The sequence below is a fragment of the Schistocerca serialis genome, chromosome 1, assembly GCF_023864345.2.
Source record: "Schistocerca serialis cubense isolate TAMUIC-IGC-003099 chromosome 1, iqSchSeri2.2, whole genome shotgun sequence".
NCBI classification, from domain to species: Eukaryota; Metazoa; Arthropoda; class Insecta; order Orthoptera; family Acrididae; genus Schistocerca; species Schistocerca serialis.
Window position 1 is genome coordinate 577,012,794 of NC_064638.1, and position 21,332 is coordinate 577,034,125.

Here is a 21,332-nt window from a genome sequence, read left to right on the forward strand (position 1 = left end):
CACTTTCAATAAAACTTATGTCTAAGTGGTGTATTAAATGGCCATTGGCAGTCGGCACCTTGCTTAGGCATATGTTTTATTGGAACTGACACTGAAACTTGTATTGCAAGTTTTAAATTTTGATCTGATGATGGGCAGTAGCTGAAACATCATTAAAAGTAAAGAAATATATTAAGTGGTCTACAGGGCTGTGTTCACAAAAATCACTATGATCATACATTCATCCAGGAAATTTGTTACCTTTATGAATGAAAGTTTATGATATTTTTAATACAATTTATAAAGTTTGTGTACTATCTTTTGATGTAGCTTGCTTTACCTGCATTGTGAGAATGAATTTGGAATAAAGTCCTATTGTTCATTGTCATAGCATAAGGGGTGATCAAAAAGTTTCCATTCAAAGGCTGTACTATCCTGAACGGGTATGCCAAACAGGCAAAATAGTCATGAGGATTGAGGCAATCATCCAAATGCTGCACCAGGTTGAAGATACCTGTATGGTAAAACACTGTGATCTGCTGCATGAAGAAGCCCATAACTGCCTGTTGCACCCTTTGTCCAACAGGAATCATCAATTGTTCAAGGCCTTTTTTAAGAGACTGTAGGCATGATAACTGCTTGGAGATACATGAGGGCTACAGGGGGGAGGAAGTCGAGTGTCTCCCTCTCGAGTTGCGTTACAATATTTGCAATATGGGAGTGTGTATTACGATGAAGCAGCACCGTTCCACTATGGTAGTTTTCGACAGACATGCTACTGCATACGCATTCTTCATTCTCCAATGGATGTCTACTGTCGCTTGTCCTTTGGGAGCTAAGAGAAGTATAACAGCATGTTGGTCCTATTTGGACGCATTTGGGAATAACATCGCCATAGTTTACATTCCCACATTTACCAAATGCATGTCAGAAATACACAAAAGCCACACTAATCCCTTGACTACATGTCACTGCTTCTACATCCACATCAGAGTCAAGCTTCATTACATATACGCTGCAGCAATGCCCTCAAATGGAAACTTTTCGATCGCCCCTTATACACTCCTGGAAATTGAAATAAGAACACCGTGAATTCATTGTCCCAGGAAGGGGAAACTTTATTGACACATTCCTGGGGTCAGATACATCACATGATCACACTGACAGAACCACAGGCACATAGACACAGGCAACAGAGCATGCACAATGTCGGCACTAGTACAGTGTATATCCACCTTTCGCAGCAATGCAGGCTGCTATTCTCCCATGGAGACGATCGTAGAGATGCTGGATGTAGTCCTGTGGAACGGCTTGCCATGCCATTTCCACCTGGCGCCTCAGTTGGACCAGCGTTCGTGCTGGACGTGCAGACCGCGTGAGACGACGCTTCATCCAGTCCCAAACATGCTCAATGGGGGACAGATCCGGAGATCTTGCTGGCCAGGGTAGTTGACTTACACCTTCTAGAGCACATTGGGTGGCACGGGAAACATGCGGACGTGCATTGTCCTGTTGGAACAGCACGTTCCCTTGCCAGTCTAGGAATGGTAGAACGATGGGTTCGATGACGGTTTGCATGTACCGTGCACTATTCAGTGTCCCCTCGACGATCACCAGTGATGTACGGCCAGTGTAGGAGATCGCTCCCCACACCATGATGCTGGGTGTTGGCCCTGTGTGCCTCGGTCGTATGCAGTCCTGATTGTGGCGCTCACCTGCACGGCGCCAAACACGCATACGACCATCATTGGCACCAAGGCAGAAGCGACTCTCATCGCTGAAGACGACACGTCTCCATTCGTCCCTCCATTCACGCCTGTCGCGACACCACTGGAGGCGGGCTGCACGATGTTGGGGCGTGAGCGGAAGACGGCCTAACGGTGTGCGGGACCGTAGCCCAGCTTCATGGAGACAGTTGCGAATGGTCCTCGCCGATACCCCAGGAGCAACAGTGTCCCTAATTTGCTGGGAAGTGGCGGTGCGGTCCCCTACGGCACTGCGTACGATCCTACGGTCTTGGCGTACATCCGTGCGTCGCTGCGGTCCGGTCCCAGGTCGACGGGCACGTGCACCTTCCGCCGACCACTGGCGACAACATCGATGTACTGTGGAGACCTCACGCCCCACGTGTTGAGCAATTCGGCGGTACGTCCACCCGGCCTCCCGCATGCCCACTATACGCCCTCGCTCAAAGTCCGTCAACTGCACATACGGTTCACGTCCACGCTGTCGCGGAATGCTACCAGTGTTAAAGACTGCGATGGAGCTCCGTATGCCACGGCTAACTGGCTGACACTGACGGCGGCGGTGCACAAATGCTGCGCAGCTAGCGCCATTCGACGGCCAACACCGCGGTTCCTGGTGTGTCCGCTGTGCCGTGCGTGTGATCATTGCTTGTACAGCCCTCTCGCAGTGTCCGGAGCAAGTATGGTGGGTCTGACACACCGGTGTCAATGTGTTCTTTTTTCCATTTCCAGGAGTGTAGTTTGTGGATGTAGACATAACGAAGCATGTTCTTGTAGTTCCCCTGGCAGGTTAGCTACTGTATCATGTGATTCAAATGCATAATAATTTTTCCCCTCCTCCTCCTGTTGCAGGTTACTTTGGAGAACCCAGTCCAGTGTATGCTGGGCCAGTTGGAGGTGGGCCCAGTGGCAATTACGGCCCTCCACCGAGCGGAATCTATGGTCCACCACAACCACGGCCTGTCTACGGACCGCCACACCTGCCCAATGGGGGACCCTACCCAGCACCAGTGCGCCCGCCCCTCCACGACCATCACCATCACCATCACGACCACCACGACCTCTCCCCGGCACCCTATGCTGCTCCCGATCACTTCTTCCCACCTATCCCTTTCGATATCAGCCTGCTCTTCAAGATCATCCTAAAAGTGGTCATCTTCAAACTGATTGTCAAGTTTATTGCTGTCATATGCCTTCTGCTCTTTTTGCCAGCCCTCGAGATATACAAGAAAGGCATGGGCATGGTGGGCGGCGGGGCTGGCAATAGCAGTGGGGACGCTGATGATGACCGGGCCTTCTCAGGTAGGTGTACCATCATTCTGCGTACTCCAGTGGCTGCAAAGTGTGACACCCTTATTACTTGGAAAAGTTAATTGGAAACCTTGACAGCATGATAACATTGTCATGTTTCTTGATGCCAAATGGGTGTGTCCAGTCAAACATATCCCTCCTTTCAGTCATTTTGTGTCTTACAGCTCTATTATATCCATTTTGATTCACTAACTCTTCATTAGTTATACACGGTGCTACAAAAAGGTACGGCCAAACTTTCAGGAAACAGTCCTCACACACAAAGAAAGAAAATATGTTATGTGGACATGTGTCCAGAAACGATTACTTTCCATGTTAGAGCTCTTTTATTACTTCTCTTCAAATCACATTAATCATGGAATGGAAGCACACAGCAACAGAACGTGCCAGCGTGACTTCAAACACTTTGTTACAGGAAATGTTCAAAATGTCTTCCGTTAGCGAGGATACATGCATCCACCCTCCATTACATGGAATCCCTGATGCGCTGATGCAGCCCTGGAGAATGGCGTATTGTATCACAGCCGTCCACAATACGAGGACGAAGAGTCTCTACATTTGGTACCGGGGTTGTGTAGACAAGAGCTTTCAAATGCCCCCATAAATGAAAGTCAAGAGGGTTGAGGTCAGGAGAGCGTGGAGGCCATGGAATTGGTCCGCCTCTACCAATCCATCGGTCACCGAATCTATTGTTGAGAAGCGTATGAACACTTCGACTGAAATGTGCAGGAGCTCCATCGTGCATGAACCACATGTTGTGTCGTACTTGTAAAGGCACATGTTCTAGCAGCACAGATAGAGTATCCCATATGAAATCATGGCGGTGAATCGAGGCAGTACAGTACATACTGACGAAACTAAAATGAGCTCTAACATGGAAATTAAGCGTTTCCGGACACATGTCCACATAACATCTTTTCTTTATTTGTGTGTTTTTTTTTTTTTTTTTTTTTTTGTGGTTTTCGGGCGCACAACTTCAATGGTCATTAGCGCCCTGACTACTCTAAGAATGCACCGCGAGGCACAAGTTGACAACAACAACTAAAAGGGAAAACACAATAAAAGACAGACTGACAGGCATAGGATTAAAAAACATCATCAAATGTCCTTAGCGAGGTGTGTCAAATTGATAAAACAAAGAACACGAGCAGCTGCTCGTGGGTCATCCGCTAAAATGGCATCGAAAGTATTAGGCAGGTTAAGATCGAGGCGCAGTGTGTTAAGATCAGGACAGGACATTAAAATGTGTCTAACCGTCAGCAAGTGCCCACATGGGCAGAACGGCGCCGGCGCAGCCGTCAGCAGATGGCGATGGCTGAACCGGCAGTGTCCAATTCTTAACCTTGCTAAAACGACCTCCTCCCGCCGAGAAGGGCGTGAGGAGGACGTCCAAGCCACGGGAAGAGGTTTTAAGGCCCGAAGCTTGTTGTCGGTAAGTGCAGCCCAATCGGCATGCCACAGCGACACAACGCGCCGACAAATGACCCTGCTAAAATCGGACGAAGGGACACAACAAGAAGCTGTCCGAGGCTGGAGGACCGCAGCCTTGGCCGCGGCATCTGCAGCTTCGTTCCCAGGGATACCGACATGGCCAGGAACCCACATAAAGCTAACCGGCGTACCGACGTCCACCAGCTGCTGAAGAGAGCGTTGGATCCGGTGTACGAAAGGGTGAACCGGGTACGGATCACTGAGGCTCTGGATGGCGCTCAGGGAATCTGAGCAGATGACATAAGCAGAATGTCGGTGGCGGCAGATGTAAAGAACAGCCTGGTAGAGGGCAAAGAGCTCAGCTGTGAAGACCGAACAATGGCCATGGAGCCGGTATTGGAAACTTTGTGCCCCGACAATAAAGGAACACCCGACCCCGTCATTGGTCTTAGAGCCATCTGTATAAATGAAAGTCATGTCGATGAACTTCGAACGAAGTTCCAAAAAACGGGAGTGGTAGACCGAACCGGGGGTGACCTCTTTTGGGAGCGAGCTGAGGTCGAGGTGAACGCGGACCTGAGCTTGGAGCCAAGGTGGCGTGCGGCTCTCGCCCACTCGAAAGGTTGCAGGGAGTGAAAAATGAAGGTGTTGAAGGAGGCGACGAAAGCGAACTCCAGGGGGTAGCAAGGCAGAGACATACAACCCGTATTGAAGGTCAAGAGAGTCGTCAAAAAAGGAACGATAAGACGGATGGTCGGGCATTGACAGTAGCCGACAGGCATACCGACAAAGCAGTATATCGCGCCGGTAGGTGAGTGGCAATTCGCCAGCGTCAGCATGAAGACTCTCTACGGGACTGGTATAAAATGCTCCGATCGCAAGTCGTAAACCCCGATGTTGTATGGAGTTGAGGCGGCGTAAGATGGATGGCCGTGCAGAGGAGTATACGAAGCTCCCATAATCCAGCTTGGAGCGGACGATCGACCGATATAGACGAAGTAGAACGGTTCGATCCGCTCCCCACGACAGACCACTGAGAACACAGAGTACATTTAAAGAACGGGTACAACGGGCGGCCAAATATGACACATGTGGAGACCAGCTAAGTTTCCTGTCAAATGTAAGGCCTAAAAATTTGGTTGTCTCCACGATTGGGAGAGCAACGGGACCGAGTCGTAAGGACGGTGGGAGAAACTCTTTGTAGCGCCAGAAGTTAATACAGACCGTCTTCTCGGCAGAAAAACGGAAGCCATTGGCGACACTCCAGGAGTAAAGACGGTCAAGAGAACGCTGAAGACAGCGCTCCAGGACACGTGCACACTGCGCGCTGCAATAGATGGTAAAATCGTCCACGAAAAGGGAGCCTGATACATCAGCTGGGAGGCAATCCATTATTGGATTGATCGCGATGGCGAAGAGAGCGACGCTCAAAACTGAGCCCTGTGGCACCCCATTCTCCTGGCGAAAGGTGTCGGACAGGACAGAACCCACACGTACCCGAAACTGTCGATCCATTAAAAAGGAATGAATAAAAAGAGGGAGGCGACCGCGAAAGCCCCATGTACGCATGGTGCGGAGAATGCCCGCCCTCCAACAGGTGTCGTAAGCCTTCTCCAAATCAAAGAACACAGCCGCGGTCGGGCGCTTCCGCAAGAAGTTATTCATAATGAAGGTCGACAAGGTAACCAGATGGTCAACAGCAGAGCGGCGCCTACGAAATCCACATTGTACATTGGTAAGTAGGCGTCGAGACTCGAGCAGCCAAACCAATCGAGAGTTAACCATTCGCTCCATCACTTTACAGACACAGCTGGTAAGCGAGATAGGTCGATAACTGGAAGGCAAGTGCTTGTCCTTCCCCGGCTTAGGAATCGGGACAACAATAGACTCGCGCCAGCATGAGGGAACATGTCCCTCAATCCAGATGCGATTGTATGTACGAAGAAGAAAACCTTTACCCGCAGGAGAAAGGTTCTTCAGCATCTGAATATGAATAGAATCAGGCCCTGGAGCGGAGGACCGTGATCGGCCAAGTGCGGTTTCGAGTTCCCGCATGGTGAATGGGGCATTATAACTTTCACAATTCGAGGAGCGGAAGTCAGGTGGCCTAGCCTCCTCTGCCTGTTTGCGGGGGAGGAAGGCAGGGTGGTAATGAGCGGAGCTCGAAACCTCGGCGAAAAAGCGGCCGAAGGCATTGGAGACAGCCTCAGGGGCCACAAGGACTTCATTCGCGACCTTCAAGCCAGAAACTGGGGAGTGGACCTTAGTGCCAGATAGCCGGCGCAGGCTACCCCAGACAACAGAAGAAGGAGTAGAACTGTTGAAGGTGCTTGTGAAAGCAGCCCAGCTGGCTTTCTTGCTTTCTTTAATAATACGACGACACTGAGCACGTAATCGTTTATAATTAATACAATTCGCCACTGTAGGGTGGCGCTTAAAGGTGCGTAAAGCACGTCGACGAGCACGTAAAGCGTCTCTACATGCTGCGGTCCACCAGGGGACCGGTACGCGACGTGGAGAAGAAGTAGGGTGAGGGATGGAATATTCAGCAGCAGCGAGAATGACTTCCGTGAGGTGTGCGACCTGACGATCGCAGCTTGTGAAGGTTTGATCCTGAAAGGTAGCCCTGGAAGAGAAGAGCTCCCAGTCTGCCTTGGAGATGGTCCAACGAGAGGAGCACGGAGAGGGAGTATGCTGCAGGAGATGGATAACACACGGGAAGTGGTCGCTCGAATATGTATCAGAAAGTGCATACCACTCAAACCGGCGTGCAAGTTGGGGAGTACATATAGAGAGGTCTAAATGGGAATAGGTGTGAGATGTGTCCGAAAGAAAAGTAGGGGCGCCAGTATTGAGGCAGACAAGATCGAGCTGGTTGAAAAGGTCTGCTAACAAGGAGCCCCTCGGGCAGGATGCTGGAGAGCCCCAAAGGGGATGGTGGGCATTGAAGTCTCCAGTTAACAAAAATGGTGCAGGTAGCTGAGCAATAAGTTGCATCACGTCTGCCCTGGTAACGGCAGATGACGATGGAGTGTAAACGGTACAAAAGGAAAACGTAAAAGTGGGGAGAGTAATGCGGATGGCAACTGCCTGCAGGCCGGTGTGCAACGTGATGGGATCGTAGTAAATATCATCCCGGACCAGCAACATAACCCCTCCATGAGCTGGGATACCTACCACAGGGGGTAGGTCAAAACGCACAGAGGTGTAGTGTGCCAAGGCAATTTGATCGCAGGGGCGTAGCTTCGTTTCCTGGAGGGCTACGACAAGCGGACGGTGCAAGCGGAGCAGCAACTTCAAGTCCTCTCGGTTGGAGCGAATGCTGCGAATATTCCAGTGAATAAGTGCCATCGTAAGAAAAGAAAGATGAGAGAAGTGGTCACCTCGAAGGCCGCTTAGGGCCTGGCTTCGAGCGAGCACTGCCGCCGCTATCAGTAGGCGGACAGTCATCGTCCATTGGGTCTATAGGATCATCGGCCATCTCGGGAGGATGGTCGGGAGGGGGAGCTTGCTCCGCCAGTGAACGGCCAGATGTACGGCGACCAGCGGTGCGGCCAGGCGAAACGGATGACGGCCTGGGGCGGCAGCCGCTGGGTGGCGCAAGAGAAGAAATGCGCCGTGGCGGGGAAGGAGAACTGTGCTTCCTATGCGCCTTTTTGGAAGGACGTGTAGTGGAAGTACCGGTAGAAAGCTGTGAGGTCGAGGTACGGAGGAAGTCTGCACGGGATGGTTCCTTCTTGAAGGCCCGTGCATCTGACTTCGGTGTCTTCGTTTTAGCAGAAGCTGAAGAAGGTGCTGGTGTCTGTGGGGTGATGGGAGGAAGAGGAGACGTCGACCGCGCGATCTTAGCACTGGCCGAACGGACGACCGTGGTGCTGAAGGTCAGATCGCATGTCTGGGTTGCTACCTCCCGGGTAGTCCGAGGAGAGGCGAGGACAGTACTGTATTTCCCCGCTGGGAGCAGCGTGGGCTTCCTACTAGCCAATAGCTTGCGAGCAGCCGAGGTGGACACTTTCTCTTTGACCCGAATTTCCTGGATACAGCGTTCTTCCTTATAGACAGGACAGTCGCGGGAGGATGCTGCATGGGCACCCTGACAGTTCACACAATGAGGAGACGGAGGTGGACAGTCACCCTCATGGGCATCCCTGCCACAGGTGACACATTTAGCCGCATTGGAACAAGACTGTCGAGTGTGATTGAAACGCTGACACTGGTAGCAGCGCGTAGGTGTCGGGATATAGGGGCGAACAGAAATAACCTCGTAGCCCGCCTTGATGCGCGATGGCAGCTTAACACTATCGAAGGTCAAGAAAATTGTCCGGGTCGGTACAAGGTCATTGTTGACCTTTTTCATGACCCTATGGACAGCCGTCACGCCCTGCTCAGCGAGGAATGATTGAAGCTCCTCGTCAGTCAATCCGTCGAGGGAGCCAGTATAGACCACACCACGAGACGAATTCAAAGTTCGGTGGGCCTCCACCCGGACAGGGAACGTGTACAGGAGGGTGGCCCGAAGCAGTTTTTGTGCCTGAAAGGCATTCTCAGTTTCCAGTAATAAGGTGCCGTTATGCAACCTGGTACAGGATTTGACAGATCCGGCTATGGCATCTACGCCCTTCTGAATAACGAAAGGGTTGACAGAGGAAAAATCCTTTCCGTCCTCAGTTCGAGAAACTACGAGGAACTGTGGGGCAGGCGGTAGTACTTTTGTCACTGTTGGCTGGTCACGTTTCCGTTTTTGGGTCGAAGTCGAAAGAGATGGAGTAGAATCCATTGCGGAGGAATCCCCCATGATTACCAGCGTCTCCGATGGCGCGCTCCTTCCTTGTGGGGACCCTCTCAGAGGGCACTCCCGCCTTAGGTGAATGTTTACACCTCAGGTCACACCTCCCGAGAAACAGACGGAGGGACCAATCGGCATGGTCAGAAGGTATCAGCTCAGGCAATCACCCCTCCCCGGGCCTGGCCTTTACCAGGGGGTACGCGCGTGCCTTACATGTCTACCCAGGGCGGGGACTTACGCGTTACCCCGTCACCGGCTACGCGTGCGAACGCGTGGGTCGGCCTTCAGGCACGCACAGGGAGGAAGGAAGAGGAGGAAAAAGAAGAGAGAGAGGGAGAAAGAGGACAGACTGTCTCAAACGCCGAGGCGAAGACCAGAGAAGGCAAGGAGAAGAAGGCAATGAGAAAGCAAGGGGAAGAAGGCAATAAGAAGGCAAGGAGAAGAAGGCAATGAGAAGGCAAGGAGAAAAAGGCAATGAGAAGGCAAGGAGAAAAAGGCAATGAGAAGGCAAGGAGAAAAAGGCAATGAGAAGGCAAGGAGAAGGCAAGGGAAAGAGTAAGGAAGACAGTGAGGTGGAGAAGAGCAAAGAAAGGAACCAACAAAAGGAAGGAAGAAACGAGAAGTGAAAAAACCAAAAGGACCACGATGATAGGTCGTGGAACCGTCCGTCTCCGGACGCAGGCGCGAACTACCCCCGTGAGGGGGATGGACTCCTTTTAGTCGCCTCTTACGACAGGCAGGAATACCGCGGGCCTATTCTAATCCCCGGACCCGCAGGGGGGTATTTGTGTGTGAGGAATGTTTCCTGAAAGTTTGGCCGTACCGTTTTGTAACACCCTGTATAGACCATCCATCCTGTCTTCAGGATTTCCCTTTACCATTCCAAAAAGTCTACTGTCTTTTTGTCTGCACTGTTTATCATACACATTTCACTTTCCTATAAGGCTGTAATCCAAACAAATATCTCCAGCATTTAAATCTATATTCAATGTCAACATACTTCTCTTCTGTAAGGAAAACTTTTCTTATTATTGCTACAATGCATTTTAAATCCCCACACTTTCATCACTGTCAGTTATTTTGCTGCCCAAATAGCAGAAATCATTACTACTTTTAGTGTCTCATTTCCTAATACAATCTCCTCAGCATTACCCGATTTGATTCCACTACACTCCATTACCCTTATTTAACTTTTGCTATGTTCACATCACAGCTTCTTTTCAAGACACTATCCAATCTGTGAAATCTTCTGCTGTCTCTGTGAGAAACAATGAAGTTCTTTTTTTCTCCCAGAATATAATTCAAAATAACAAATATTGGCAGCTGTCTCCAAAACTAAGTACCCATGCACATGAAATGGCAGCAGTATTAAATCTGGAAATGAAATTTAAGTAGGTTTTTCATTCTATCCATGAATCTTCGTGGCTTCAAGTTGATGCCCGTGTTTTGCTTATAGATGAATTCTGCAGCTACCTCTACTATGCCACTTTTTATATTTGTTAGAATCATATTATCAGTAGCCCCTTGCAGGGTTACTCTTAGTTCACTCCATCCAGTTTATCTATCCAACCTCTTTATTTATTTAGCCCATTAATCATAAGCAGTAAAATGTAAATAAGGATATTCAACTGGTGCATCACTTATTCTTTTCTCATCCATCTTCCGACTGTGAATTCACCTCTTGCAGTCTCTGCAGAGAATAGCAGCAGTGCAAATCCTTCATATTGTCTTTTTCCCATGTTTCTTTTCAGTTTAATCAGACCCAGTTACTGTGCATGCTTTTTTTTTTCTTTGGCCAGTTGTGCTCTTCACTTCACTAAACTTTTTGAGCAATCTAAAATGTCTGCCATGTTAGCTCCTTCTGCTATCCATATTTGTGTTGCATCTATTCTCATCATTAGCACCACTGTTCCTCCCTCATTTATACACCTCCACCTAGTTACATTACCTCTTCTTATTCATGTTGAACTACAATACCCACAATTTCAGTTTTACACCCAACTGTTGCCTTTTTAGCTGTCAGTAATGGGATTATGTCTCATCCACACTGCTTTCCTTATACATCTACCTACGGAGTTTCATTCATGATCTTGGAATTTCTAAACTCATTTTCAAATATATTAGGTTGGTGCCTAAGTTTGTGCCATTTTTGTTTTGCATGTTGGCATCCAGGTTGTTATGGATTTATTTATTGATTGTCATTTGTTATTTGTAGTTCACTGTTGCTATCTGATTCTACATGTTGTCATTTGGAGATATCTAGTGGAGCTGTGGATGCTAGAAAATGGAATGCAAAGTGGAGGAATCTGAACGTTTCTGATGTATTCTTCTGTTTGAGTTCGATAGAGAGGTGACAGTAGTGGAGGCAGCCAGAAAATTTGCGCTGTGTATGGGGATAATGCCATTGGAGAGAGAATGGCAGCAAAATGGTTTTCTCATTTTAAGGAGGATTCCTTCAACATTAGTGACCCTCCATGTTCAGGAAGACCTCCAGGGTTTGAAGAATATCATTTAAAAGCATTAATGCACAGTGACCCGCCTCACACAATGGGGCAGGTTCAAAAATTGAGTGTATCAGGACAGCACACTCTAAGCCAAAATCACAAAAATGAGTGAATATCCATATGTGCACTCCTCTGCTTGCACATTATCAATTGATTTGTGAACAACACCAACCATTGCTCTCCTGTATCGTTACTAGTGATGAGGAATGGTGTCTTTACTAGTGATGAGGAATGGTTGAGCCCAAACAAAGCAGCAGCTCCCCATACAAAGACCTGCACACATTCATGCATGTTATGCATCTGACAGAACAGAGACATTATGGAGACAAGTGTATCTAGCGTTTAGCGTTTTAATGTTTTGTGATGTGTCTGGACTCTGACGAAAACTTTTAGGCTGGAGGTTTTAGTGTACTGCAGAGTGGCTGGCTCCTCCCTTTTTTCCTTGTGGTCAGCCAGCCACTTACATTTGCTATATTGTTTTAGTTCCTTCTCCCACTTTCTTCCAGTGTTGTCCATGTTTTCCTGCTGGCGGCATACTTCATCCCCTGCTTCGGTATGGGTAGGCACATATTTTTTCAACCTTGTTACCTGTGTTTTACATTCTGTTTTATCTTCCTGTTCTGAGTATTTTTTTGACGCCCGTCTCACACTGTTATTGAGCGGGCGCTGAAGATCTTGCCGTCGTGTGCCCATACCAACCTCTCCATCCATCCAGAGACAGCATGGTGTGCTACAAATTGCCTCCCGAGGCATAACCATCACAGCTGACATTCATTGTCAACAACTGAGACGTCTTGCAGATGAAGTCCAAGAACAATGACCAAAAAGACTGCATGAAGTGATGCTACTCCACAATAATGCGTGCCTGCATTCTAACAGACTGACAGAAAACACTGTGCATCAGTTGGGTTGGGAAGTCATTCCACATTCACCTTATTCACATGGATCCTGTGCCCTCACATTTTCACCTTTTCCATTCTCTATTGAACAACCTTCAACGAACTTCCTTTCTGAATGAAAAAGCACTCAAAAATGGCTTGACAGGTTCTCTGCGTCGAACCCATGTGATTGCCAAAGTTGCAGAATTAAAAGTTCCCCCAGCTTTGGCAGGCTGTTATAAATAGTGAAGGAGAATTTATTATTAATGACTTAAGTCTCTGTTATCTGTATCTGTTGTGTTTATTAAACTTGTGGAAAAACACTATGAACGTATGCACCAACTCAGTATTTATTCCTTAATGTCATTTTTTGCTAATAATAAAAATTAGTTTCAACTGAATTGTAAGTTAAGTAAAGCTATCCCTGACCCAAAGATAAGTTTGAACTCGCAGTGCTTCACTAGGCAAGATCCTATTGGAGCTGGTATGCCCCTACCTTCCTCTGTCATGACTTAGTTAGCCAGTTGTGGAGGGACATACATTTGAATATGAATTTAACCATGGTGAAACCAGCCATTTTTAAAATTAAGAAATCATTGCCAGAGGAAAAAGAAGTGATAAGTGACACAAACTATCCAAGGAATGACTAAGATTTGAAACCTGGATCTATAGAATTGCATTCTGAGACCCATTGAGCAATAGAGCTTGTCTGTCAGGTTTACAGTCAAAACACGAAACAAAAGTAATTTACACATAGGGTACGTCTCTAAATGTTGTTTTGAGAGCAAAGTTCTGAGTTCTGTGACAACTGAGCAACCTACTAGCTGACAAAGAAAGAAATTGTGAATCCTTATAAATTTAAATTAAAATCCTAATTTACTTGTAATCCTCCCCAGAAATTATCTGAATACACTCATTCAAGGACTGAACATTCCTGTGAGCTAAATTATCAGCATCAGAAGGGGAAAATAAACTAAATTATAAGCATCAACCCTCACCATAAACAGATGTCTGTTATTACATAGTTTTGGTGACTGCTGTTCTTTGATAATCTTCATGTGGTCATGTTGATGTTCACTAGTAGTAGCAGGTGCACAGCACTTACATAAAAATAACCAGAACCAAAGATGATTTAAGGCTCAAGCCACCTCTTGAAGTGCCAAGTTAGGGAAGAGGGGTGCTAGAGGCAACACGACAGTAGGATTTAGAGTAAGATTTTCGTTCTGCAGTGGAGTGTGCACTGATGTGAAACTTCCTGGCAGATTAAAACTGTGTGCCAGACCAAGACTCAGACTTGGTACCTTTGCTTTTGTGAGCAAATGCTCTACTAAAAGTGCTACCGAAGCTTGACTCAAGACTCTCCCCAAAGCTTTACTTCCATCAGTACCTTATCTCCGACCTTCCATTTTCACCTGCCTCGAAATGACTGGGTGTTTGTGTTGTCCTCATCATTTCATCATCATTCATGAAAGTGGTGAGTTTGGATTGAGCAAAGATTGGGAATTTGTACGGGTGCTGATAATAGCGCAGTTGAGTGCCCCATAAACCAAACACCATCATCATCATCATCATCATCATCATCATCATCATCACCACCACCTCACCTTCCAAACTTCACAGAAGCTCTCCTGCAAAATTTGAAAGACCAGCTCACCTGGAATAAAGGATATTTCAGAGATATGGCTCAGCCACAGCCTGGGTGATGATTCCAGAATGAGAAAAACTATTCATTTCTACTTAACGAGTAATAAAAATGCAGACTGCAGAACAAAACACACTTTTCTGTACAATGTCTGAAGAAGCGTTATCAAAGAACAAACCATTTTCCACTTTTAATGTGTCCATAATATTAACTACAAGTCAAGTGACGTGAATACTTTTAACACTCAGTCTCTTCAACAACAGTTTGCAGGGTTTTCACCAACTAGTATCACAGATTACTCTGTCGTCTCATTTCTCGGCTCTAATGTTACTTGTCAGTGCAAAGAGTTGCCCTAAAATTTGATACCAGAGAATATTCTACATCAATATGCATACTCTGCAACCATCAAAGGATGAATGGCGGAGGGCACAATGTACCAATACTGGCATTTTCTTCCTCATTCCACTCGCAAACAGAGCAAAGCAAAACAGCTGTCTACATTCCTCCATACAAGCCCTAATTTTTCTTTTCTTGTTTTGTCTTCATTATCCTTACATGAAATGTACATAGACAGCTGTAGAATCGTTCTGCAGTCAGCTGCAAATGACTCTTCTCTAAATTGTTTCTGTAGTGTTTCATGGAAATAATACCATCTTACCTCCACGGATGTCCATTTCATTTTACAAAGTGCCACCATAGCACTTACATATTGATCCAAATCTAGCAGCATGCTTCTAAACAGCTCAACGTCATCCATTAATATGTGTGTGTGTTGGGGGGGGGGGGGGGGGGGGGGGGGCAAATGCTTGAGCAATATTCAAGAATGGATCACACTAGAGTTCTATAGCTATATTTTCTTAAAATTCTCCCAATAAACCAAAGTAAACAATTTACCTTCCTACTACCTTCCTTACAAGCTCATTCCATTTCATGTTGCTTTGCAGTGCAGCGCCTAGGTGTTTAACTGACATTACTATGTCAGACAGCACACTACTAACGCTGTATTTGAACACTGCATCATAATTTTTTCTACTCATCCGTATTAACTTACATTTTCCTACACTTAAGAGCAAGCTGCCATTCATCACACCAAACAGAATTTCTGTCTAAGTCATTCTCTATCCTTCTACGGTCACTTAATGATGATAACTCCCCATATACTACATTGTCATCAGCAAACAGTCACAATAGCTGCTCACGCTGTCCACGAGATTAATTAATGTATGTAGAGAACATGAGCAGTCCAATTCTTAAGCGTTAAAATAAGTTACGTAAAACAAGCTTTCACATCTTATTGTCAGTGCTTGCGAAAATAGAAATATGCAGTATCTGTACAAGATACTGTACGTAATGCTTCAAAGAAATATGAGACTGCAATACACACGTAGAAAAGATCCCAAATGTTGCTGAATTTCTGAACAGTGCCCTTTACTAACAGACATATACACAACCCGACATAAAACTACATTGTCATGGCCAATTTCAAGGTCTTGGAACTGTGGTACCAGCACAATGTAGTCAACCACGAGAATGTAGCCATATCCATGTAAATGTGTTTTGTATTAGTCAGTTTGAAGAATGGCATTTTCCAAAACCTCATCATTTTAAATCTTGCTTATATTATGGATGATTAGCTGTACACTTTCTGTTGCTTATACTTCCACAGAATATTTTCATCTACCTGTTCTAGAATGATGTTTAACTTTACTGATTATTTGATAATTCTGTGATAGTAAAATTTTGCTTTTAAACGAGTTGTACGAGATAATCTGTATGGACTCTGTTCTGTTGCTGTTGAGCAACAATATGTTTTCGGCAAGCCATGAGCTGTTGTTACAAACCGTTCTGTTTTCTAAATCATTTACATTACATCCCACATCTATTTTAATGACACTTCTGACGTCTTAAAATAGAAAAATACCAAATTTATTGGGTTTCTTGTGCCAAAATGTATTGAATGATACAGTCAGCCAAATGATTTTGTTAAATCAAATGAGATACCTACTGTTACCAACTTAACTGTTTACCAGTGTTAGTGCCTAGCAGAAAGAATATGTTGATACTCCATTTCTGAAGCCAAACTACTAATAAGACAGCAAAACATGTGTACTGATGCGCTGCTAATCTTTTGCACCTAGCCAGTATGAAGCAATTTATCTTAAGTGACCACATTATCTCTTTCTCCCTTCTTATATAACAAACGTATGGAAAGAAAAGGTTGCTACTCACCATATAGCAAAGTTGTTGAGTCACAGACAGTCACAACAAACAGACTACTAAACATGTAAGCTTTTGACCAAAAGACGTCGTCCTTAAATAGACTACATCGTCACGCACACATGACACAGCAGCCAGACACACTGGTCATGTGTGTGTTTGTGTCTGTGAGCTGCATTTGCATGAATGTGTGTGTCAGTATTTTATCTATTTCTGATGAAGGCCTTCTGGCTGAAAGCTTATGCGTTTAGCAGTATTTTTGTTGTGCCTGGCTGCAGCTCAACATCCCCACTATACAGTGTGTAGCACTCTATCCTTTGCATATTTTTTTTCAGTATTACACCCTAGATTTTCCATTGTTTGATCTTCCCTTTATATATAATTATTTTACTAATGAGTATTTTAATCTTTCTGCAAACTTATGACCCCAACACATAGCACAGATGGACAGGCATCAAATTAGTGCATAGTGCAATAATTAGTTTACCTGATGCCCCTGTGAGTCTCTTCTTGCAAATGATTTAATAATTACATTTGATTTATTTCTGCCCTTTATCCCATTGTTGTGTTATGCATATACTTTGGAACACCAGAATGTAAAAATTTTGCACTCTTGGCTCTACCAACAAAATATTGCTTCGTCTAGCTGACTATTCACTGGAATCATTAAATTTTTTCTACGTCCCCGATGGGTCATCAACAGTTTCATTATCCGACAGTAGATATGTAGTATGTTAAACACTCATCTTCTACTCTGATACTTCTTTTACAACTAATCAGATAACGTTAATTTTATTCTGAGGGCTCCCTATTTCCTTGGTCTAATTCATTGTTGATTTCCTACAGAAGTGAAAAATTTAACTATCCCGTGACTATCCTTCATATTGTGATATAGCTCCCCTCAACCATAATAGTAGTAATGAAAACTGGGTTCTCACTCAGTGGTACTGTAGTTCTACCACTACTTTTTAATGGATAGGAACTATCAAGGTAAAAGATACTCAATTGCAGAAATGTATTAAATTTGTCACTCAAGTTGTCTGCAGTGTAGACTTCTTGCCAAGATTTCCCTTCAAGTCTGATTTTAAATGTTAACATATCAAGTGGATATATCTAAATTTTTTTTTTTTAGTGACTTTTCATTTGTATGTCTCCATTCCCTTTAGCCTTGTTACTTGTACATCATGCTGTGGCAGACTGTTACTAATTTTTTTCACTGTGTACTTGTCAATTAAAGAACACTCTATGAAGATGATGTTATATGTGACTGCTTTACAGTGTTCCTTTACTGTAACTGGGAAGTACACAGAGATTTTAAGACCAAGGGCTGTTCATTAATTTGTCAAAACATTGCTACTGAAATGCTTTAGCAAAATTAACTTTTTTTTTCTAGGGACTGAGCATAGCTAAATGTCAATTTTGTAGAAAACAATCCTTTACTTCAAACTGGAATATCTGTAGTGAACTTTGAAAGTTCACTCACTGAAAATGTAAAACTGCCGTACAGCATTCAAGTATATTCTGTCCACGGTATTGCTAAGTCAGTACTTCTGAAAAAAATATTACTTTTGACAAAGATAGCCACTTACCCGGTCTGCAAAGGACTTCTTGCATAAAAAATCAAGTAAGACATATCCTCCACAACAAACTGTCCATCTTATTCTCTGATACAAATTTCAAAGTCAAGGTTTATTAACATCTACCTCAGCTCTAATTGCCCTTGTACTTTTATGAAACAACCAAAATCAGCACTGTGATTTGCATTATCCATTTTACTGAATTAATTTGGAACACAGGAATAAAGATGTTTGGTGGCCTTCTTTATCCCCAAAAGTCTCTACTTTTACAGGCATGGTCATTATACAAAGTTTACATTGGAGGAAGAAGTATGTTCCTTGAAAGGTATTGGAACATAATCTCAGGGAATTTGAGAGTAAGGCTGTACGCAATACACAGTGCCTTTTCTCTGGCATAAATGCAAAATAACAAAGATCAACATAAAATTAAAGTCTGAGCAATAGGAGATTGGATTGTTACTAATAAAATTACAGGAAGGCAGAATGGCTGCTCATTACTTACCTTCAGTGGGTGAATTTCCAGTATTGGCAATACACAGACATGAAAGTACAAAAACTATCCTTGCTTTCAAAATGATTAGTTTCTTCCTTAGATAATTAAGAGGCACAGGTCATTAAAGTTAGAGATGTTAGTTCACTCTAGACTCCAGAAGGAGGCCAATCATTTGTTGTGAAAACAATGGTACAAGTGGATCACACTCATCATAGAGTATGTGTGACTCACCTCTCCTTTCTAACCTCCATGAACCTACCCTCCTTTCTTCTTTGAGGAAGGAACTAACAGCTTCGAAAGCTAGGACAGCTTATTTTATTTTTTATATGTATCTATCAGTACTATTGGAAATGCACCTGCTGGACAGCCATTCTGTTTTCTTTAAAATATATTGTTGCTTGTGACACTGACAATGATTAAATGAACTTGAACACCAACCACACTACTGCTGATATTAGTTACAACATAGTCAGTGCTGAAAAAATTTGATGTGTAGTAGGAGAAAGGCTACCATTCGCCTATAGTAGACTGATATGGGGAGCATAGAAACACAGAACAGGAAACATTATTCACACAAGTTTTTGAGCTCTTGCTACTTTTACAGTAAAAGTACACACATTCACATATACAGACATCCAAATGCACTCTCCCATTGCCACACACAATTTTGTTGCAGCTGTGGGAGTGTGGGTTTAAGATTAGATGTACTTCGCATTACAATGGATCCATAGTGAAGAGATCCTCCAGCGTATAGCAGATGTCAAAAAAGAAAAGGAATATAGAAAAACATATAAATATTTACAAAGAAAAATCAAATCTCGTGGTACCTTCCTCAGGTCCCAAATGAAATGGTCCTCGTGGATGTAACAAAAAAAAAAAACTGGAAGATGATTGCACAGGCTTTTGCGGCCAGAGTTAGTTGACATAAAGGTTTTCCGAGTATTGTACAGTGTCATAATGTAAGAAACTGTACTGGAGAAACCATTGTTTTGGCCACAGTTACAGTGGCCTTTTTCTCATTCTAGTGGTGTTAGAAACCAATGTTTTGGCCACAGTTATAGTGGTCTTCTTCTGGGTCTATTGATGCCAGACCCGTAAGAAGGGAGTGTAACCATGGCCAAAACGTTGGTTGCTCCAGTACAGTTTTTTACATCATGACACAGTATGATATTCAGAAAAATTTTATGTCAAATCTTAAATATATTTCTATTCGAAACATAATTAATAAAGTGTCACAAAAAAGTGTAAATTTTCAGTACACTTAGGAGTACACAGATTAGTTCATTATAGCTGAGTGGTTGCATTTCCCTTACTTTATGAATTATTCCATCTGGTAATTTCCAATATTCTTATACTAATGCAATTAAAAAATCTTGAAGCCAGATAATGTCAATTTTTAAATAGCTTTTTAACTAAACTGATATCGAAGACAGGTTATTATTGTATATGTTTATAATTGTGCCCAACTTCAATGTTAACTTTTATTTATTCTTCACATATATAAACCAAATACAATAAGAAAATATAAATATGAATAGTGAAGAAGGTAACACAACAGGTAAAGATGAGAAGTCATTCTTTGAATAGTGTTTTGTAGGTCCCCTTATCCTCCCCCAGGATAGTTTGACTTGGGTGACAGACGGGCTTTTGGCATAGCCCAAGGTAAATGTGAGTCCAAAGTATAAGTTGTAGCAAGAGATTGCTCTGTAACAAAGTCTGATTTCTATGTTCACACCACATTTAACACAGTTTTCTTGTTTACAATAACTAAAACTGCAAGGCAAGATAGCAGGCAAGTATTTTGCCATGTGCAAGGGGGGTGGGCACTATGTACCTTTTAACTATTTTTCTACTGTAGTTTATATTCTGCAATGATAATTTATGAGACATTAAATTTATGTTATGGACTGGGACTCAAATACATATGTTATTGCGTAAGGGGCAGTGGAATACCAAAACTGCCAAGGGTATTACACTGCTCATGAATGGATCCCAGTCTTTTCACAAAACCAAAAGTGGTCACAAAAGCTCAAGATGTAAACATGGTAGCCACAACTTTCCCTAGGTGAAATTCCCCGGCTTCCAGACAAGTTTTGTAATTTTTCCCTGACAAATTTTGAGATGTCAAGGATAAGTTAAAACACAAGTTGATAATCTGTCTTTGCAACTATGGTGCAAGAAACAATAGTGCAAATGAGGGAATGTCTACAAAAACCTTGCAAGCAGATGGCATTTTCTGACATGAACAAAAATCTTAAGCACTAACGTCAATATCTTTTGTAATGAACTGTTTTCAGATGGAGAAAGATAGTGAAATAATATATGTGTTTCATTAAGACCACTGGTGTTTTTTATTTCAATAAAACGAAACACTTTTGGTGACAAAAGTATGCATTTTCTTGGAGTTGAAAGACAGATTTAAAATACCTTCATTGATTTCAGAAATAATCCCAGAAAAAAGTAGGCCTCTTGAAAGAGGTGTATAAGGTGAGGAAGAATTGTGTAAACCAAAGCTGTAGGTGACCAAGAACAAAACGTTGGTTCTTTTATGTTCATTATTATCGGTAATATCTATTATTTTACAAGTATTTCATGATTTTTCTTTGAAGAAACATTCGTGTACATAGCATACATTTCGCAAGCGACTGACGCAATTTTCTTATTCTTATTGTCCATACTTTCTAACACAGAAACTACGTTGAAATCCCAAAATCTACTGGCACAGATAAAATGTCTATAAAATGCCACGGTGCACAACGCATTTGCGGC

General features: G+C 43.9%; 1 protein-coding gene across 2 annotated transcripts in view; it reads left to right on the forward strand.

Annotated features, from left to right (window-relative positions):
- Positions 1-21,332, forward strand: part of LOC126476614 (uncharacterized) — a 177,684-nt gene that overhangs the window by 63,966 nt on the left and 92,386 nt on the right. For both annotated transcript variants that reach the window (XM_050103557.1, XM_050103556.1), the window contains one exon: positions 2,577-3,026. In XM_050103557.1, the coding sequence (XP_049959514.1) occupies positions 2,577-3,026 (450 nt within the window). The remainder of the gene's footprint in view (positions 1-2,576; positions 3,027-21,332) is intronic.